At 38.9% G+C, this 4,747-nt stretch overlaps 1 protein-coding gene across 7 annotated transcripts in view; it reads left to right on the forward strand.

Annotated features, from left to right (window-relative positions):
- Window positions 1-4,747, forward strand: part of GSAP (gamma-secretase activating protein) — a 90,944-nt gene that overhangs the window by 54,784 nt on the left and 31,413 nt on the right. For all 7 annotated transcript variants that reach the window (XR_005789458.1, XR_005789457.1, XM_040472841.1 and 4 more), the window contains 3 exons: window positions 310-379; window positions 930-1,012; window positions 4,227-4,280. Coding sequence is in view for 5 of the 7 variants with exons in the window: in XM_040472841.1 (XP_040328775.1) it covers window positions 310-379; window positions 930-1,012; window positions 4,227-4,280 (207 nt within the window). In the remaining 2 variants the exon portion in view is untranslated. The remainder of the gene's footprint in view (window positions 1-309; window positions 380-929; window positions 1,013-4,226; window positions 4,281-4,747) is intronic.

Raw genomic sequence — 4,747 nt, forward strand, 5'->3', positions numbered from 1 at the left:
TGTGTGTGTGTATATATATATATATATATATACACATACATATATATCCTTTTTTAATGTTTATTTTTGAGAAAGAGCAAGCAAGGGAGGGGCAGAGAGAGGGAAACAGAGGATCTGAAGCAGGCTCTGTGCTGACAGCAGAGAGCCTGATGCGGGGCTCAAACTCATGAACCATGAGATCATGACCTGAGCCAAAGTGGCTGAGCCACCCAGGCGCCCCAAAGATTTGCATATATTTTGTACTTCTTTGGTGGTGGGGGCAGGGTGCAGATGTAAATACTAACAGAATTGTCTTCTCACTTCCTAAAGATTATTCAGTGGATTTCTGAGAATATCTCTACCTGCCATTCATTTGACCTCATTCAGGAATTTATAATTGGTAGGTGTTGCTGATGGTGCATATTAAGTTGAATCCTTGACCCTTTTACTGGAGGGAGAACAGTAAATTGATAATGGCTCAATCTGTCAAAATGTTGGTTAGGAGCTTTTTTTTTTTTTTTTTTAACTCTATTTTAGTCAGCAGCTAATTAAATTTCATTCTCTCATGGTCTGTGAGAAGTTGCGGCCATTCAGAGACTGATAGGATATATGATCTTTATTCTATAACCTTATTAGTGATTTTTTCTCCCCTGTGAGATGTAACTTTCTTAGTTCAGTTTTGTGTTGGCCAGTTCCATGTGAAGTGGTATAACATCACTGGGATAGATAGAAGTACCAAATAAGTTTTATTATTATTATTCTCCTTGTAAAGAGCAGAACCTGAACATTTAGTGAAAGTGAAACCATAATAGCTAGGCTTTCCAGGGTAAGGATAAGGCAATAAAAACACTTTTGGGTTTGCTTGTTGTGGTGAATGACAGTGTCTACTGCCTTATTCTTATTAAACCATGTCTTTTTTTTTTTTCCTTTCCTTTCACAAATCTGTTCAGCTTCTTCATATTGGAACATATGTCCAGAGACCAGTAACATGGATAAACTTTTGCCATATTCCTCAGTGCTCACTTGGAATACAGTAAGTTAACCCTTTGTGTTCTTTATGTAATTAAAATTGATTCACTGTCATGGGTCATTTGTAGGACATCCCTGTCACAGTAACCATGGCTGTGATTTCATTTGTCTTTTGACTGATAAGGATCTGAGTTGGAGTTTTCTGGCAGAAAAATAATAGTAAATACTTGCTGTGAGCCAAAGTATTTATATAAAATGGAATTGAAGGTGAAGGTATAGAATGTGTTACTCTTCTTACAACTAAGAATTAAGCCTCAACTGTCATCTTCAAATGGTATTTTAATTTTTTTTAGCAACGAGGGTGGATTAAAATATTTCTTAGGTTTTTATTAATGAGGAAGGGCTGGGCCAATGCTATTGTTTGTAAGCTGCTCTGTTTACTAAGTAGATTTACTAAGACCTCTTCCCAGCCTCATAAGGAAAATCTGTAATAAGTGTAGAGCTTCAAGATCAGTAGAAGTTAGTAATCCTGAGCAAATTCAGTCCATTCAACCTTTTCTTCCTCTTGGTCCTTCCTCTCTACTTTTCAGTTGGGAAGTGCTGAGATAAAATATTGTTTCTTTTCCCCTAAACATGGGGCAGTAAACTGAGTTTTTGTTAGATCAGAAAGCAAAAACCATGGGGTGCCTGGATGGCTCAGTCTGTTAAGTGTCTGACTTCGACTTCGTCTCAGGTCATGATCTCACGGTCCATGAATTCGAGCCCCACATGGGGCTCTGTGCTGACAGCTCAGAGCCTGGAGCCTTGTTTGGATTCTGTGTCTCCCTCCCTCTCTCTCTGCCCCTCCCCGGCTCGTGCTCTGTCTTTCTCTCTCTCTCAAAAATAAATGAACATTCTTTTTAAAGCAAAAACCATGTATAGGCTGCCCATGAAAAAGGTTTCTTCTTTCGTATTTAGATGTTAGAACTATATGCTTAGTCTCAAGGCAGTGGTTTGTATCAAAAAGGCATTTAGAAAAATAAATTTACTTTAGGTAACACAGACATAGGAAAATAAGTACTGGCATAAATTGTGATACTTGCCCATTTTGTATTTAGACTATCTAAATATAATCAGGTGTGTTTGATTCATTCCTAAATTTTCTGTATGCACAGTGGTAGTGTTTTCCTAAAGGCCCTTCCATCTTTTATTGTAAAGAGTTATTAAATTTTCCTGCTTCGCTGTAGAAAAACAAGGAAAAGATGAGCTTGTTCCTTCACCAGGCCCTCACTGTTTCCTTTGAGAACCCTTGTGAATAGACATGCAGACTGTAAGTGATGCAGCAGGAAGTTTGCAGGTTAAGCCACAGGGAGTCAGGAAATACACGTCTCTGCCTCCTTTCCCCTCCACCCGACCCTGTCATCCTCTTGTGTTCAGTGTCTGACAGGTGGGGACCGGGAACCCCTCTAATTCCCAGAGTTGTGTTTAAGGATGGAGCATGTGTTCATTGGATGACCCATGACAGGCTCATCTTGACAGGCAATTCTTCACCTTTGCATTTCTCATGACTTTGTGGGGGCAGAGGAGCTCTTGTAGACACATAGAATGATGGCAGCAAGTCCTGTGAGCAGTACAGTGTAAAAAACCCCCAGTTGTAATCACCATCTACTGAGCTTGTTTTAGCATTTTCCACATTGCCCTAAACTTCCAGTGGTTAGAGTAGGTTGCCTTAAAGGTCTCTTCTAATCCTAAATTTCTGAGTGTATGCATATCTTTAGCACTGATGTAAATCATTTACTTTTGCTTTTTCTAATCTGCAAATGCTCTTAATCCTACACCTTAATAAACAGTTGCCACAGTAGGAGATATTAATTTCATGCATCTGTATGGAGACAGATTATTTCTGTAAGTAACTGAATTGTATTTAAGTTACTAGAACATACGATGCTCTTACACATAGATAATCCTGAATTGTGCTTTGCAAACAATTATCCTTGCTCTACCTATTTTAAGATGCCATTTATAACCTAAACCTGTAGTAAAATTTTAATGCTTTTTTAAAGTGTCTTCTCTACTGAGTAGTGATAAGTGAAACACAAAATATATTTTTATCACTGGCTTTCAGTGGTCATAGCAGACAACTCAGTTGCTTGAATATTCTGGAAATTTATTTCTTCATTGCTATGATGCCCCTTTCCACAGGAATGTTGTAGGTCAGTAAAAATCCAGGACATTTAAGTTTTAAATAAATACCAGATTTTATTTCTACATAACACCTTCTAAATTAATTTCTAGTATATCGTCTTTTTTTTTTTTAGAAAATAAAAGGTGAATTCACTAGTTGAGAGTCTAACCTACATAATTATTATAGAAACACACTTCCAAAATAACTGAATGAAAGGCAATCTTGGAAGTTTATAATTTTTATTGACATTTTTGTTTAATTTTTTTAATGTTTATTTTTGAGAGAGAGATTGAGAGAGACAAAGCATGAGCTGGGAAGGGGCAGAGAGAGGGGGAGACAGAGAATCCCAAGCAGGCTTCAAGCTGTCAACACAGAGCCCGACACAGGGCTCGAACTCACAAACTGTGAGATCATGACCTGAGCCAAAGTCAGATACTTAACCAACTGAGCCATCCAGGTGCCCTGAAATTTTTGTTTTAATGCTCACTAGGTAGCAGAATGTTATAATTTGGTCTTCCAGGTGTGAATTGTATATCTTTCATATTTGTCATGGTGATTCTGCTGTATAAACTCTTCATGGAGATTTTTTTTATTTCTGAGATTATGGTGGAGAATGAGGTAAAGAAAAATCTTCCGCTAAAGTCAAAAAAGAACCCCATTAATCTTGGTTCCTCCTAGTGAGGCAGGGGCTAACTATAATGTAATACATTTAAGCAAAAGAGAAGAAGAGGGATGAAGAAGCAATAAAAAAAAGAAGGAACATGTCCCCCTGATTATTACACTTTATGGTGCAAATGTAATTTGCCTAATTTGTTCTTAAATGGAAATGTGTAAATATTAAACTATTTGCTCTGTATTCCTAATAGTCTTCTCCTTTCCTTCAGAAACCCTGTCATCTATTGTAATCATAACTTTGAAGAACATTTCCCTTCCCGAGGCAAAAGATGGGCTGTGTTCACTGTTATTTATAAACCCCAAGGTTTATTTAAAGTAGAGGTTAGCAAACTGGGAGCTGCCCTCAGCTTCTGTCTGTGCAGAAAACACTTCCTGAAGGCTCAAGCTTGTGGTGGTTGATAGGTTTAGCAGTTGTGTGTATGTTTTTTCCCCACGATAGGAAATTCCTGGAATAACCCTTGTGACAGAAGAGATCGCGTTGCCTTTCATGAAGGTAAGTCCTTATAGGCAGAGGCGAGACCACGGCTGTGCAGGGCTTCCTTGCTGGTCTCTACGCCCAACTGGAGTCCCATCCCTGCTGCCCCAAGTATTAAGGTGGTTCCCAGGGGGGCTTGTAAGCTGTTGGGGGAGGATGTGGGTAGGGGTTAGTTCTCTAGAAAATCCATTCTAAGGGGTTGAGTAGTCACTGATAGTGATATTATGGCAATTCTTAAGAATACTCTTCGGAGAGGGCAGTTTTCTGAAGATAGAGAATTACAGGGCTCAACGGAAACCATATAGAACTGGTCCTTTCCACCGCACCTCAAATCAATTCACACTGGAGGAGTTCTTTCTTGTAAACTGTCCTTGGAGGACCTGATAGCTGTTTCTTTACTTCATTTGTGCTCCCACCTCCTCGTCATATGTGCGCGCTTACACACACACACACACACACACACACACACACACACACACACACAC

This window comes from Herpailurus yagouaroundi, unplaced genomic scaffold (genome assembly GCF_014898765.1).
Source record: "Herpailurus yagouaroundi ecotype Mexico unplaced genomic scaffold, PumYag 100, whole genome shotgun sequence".
Taxonomy (NCBI): domain Eukaryota; kingdom Metazoa; phylum Chordata; class Mammalia; order Carnivora; family Felidae; genus Herpailurus; species Herpailurus yagouaroundi.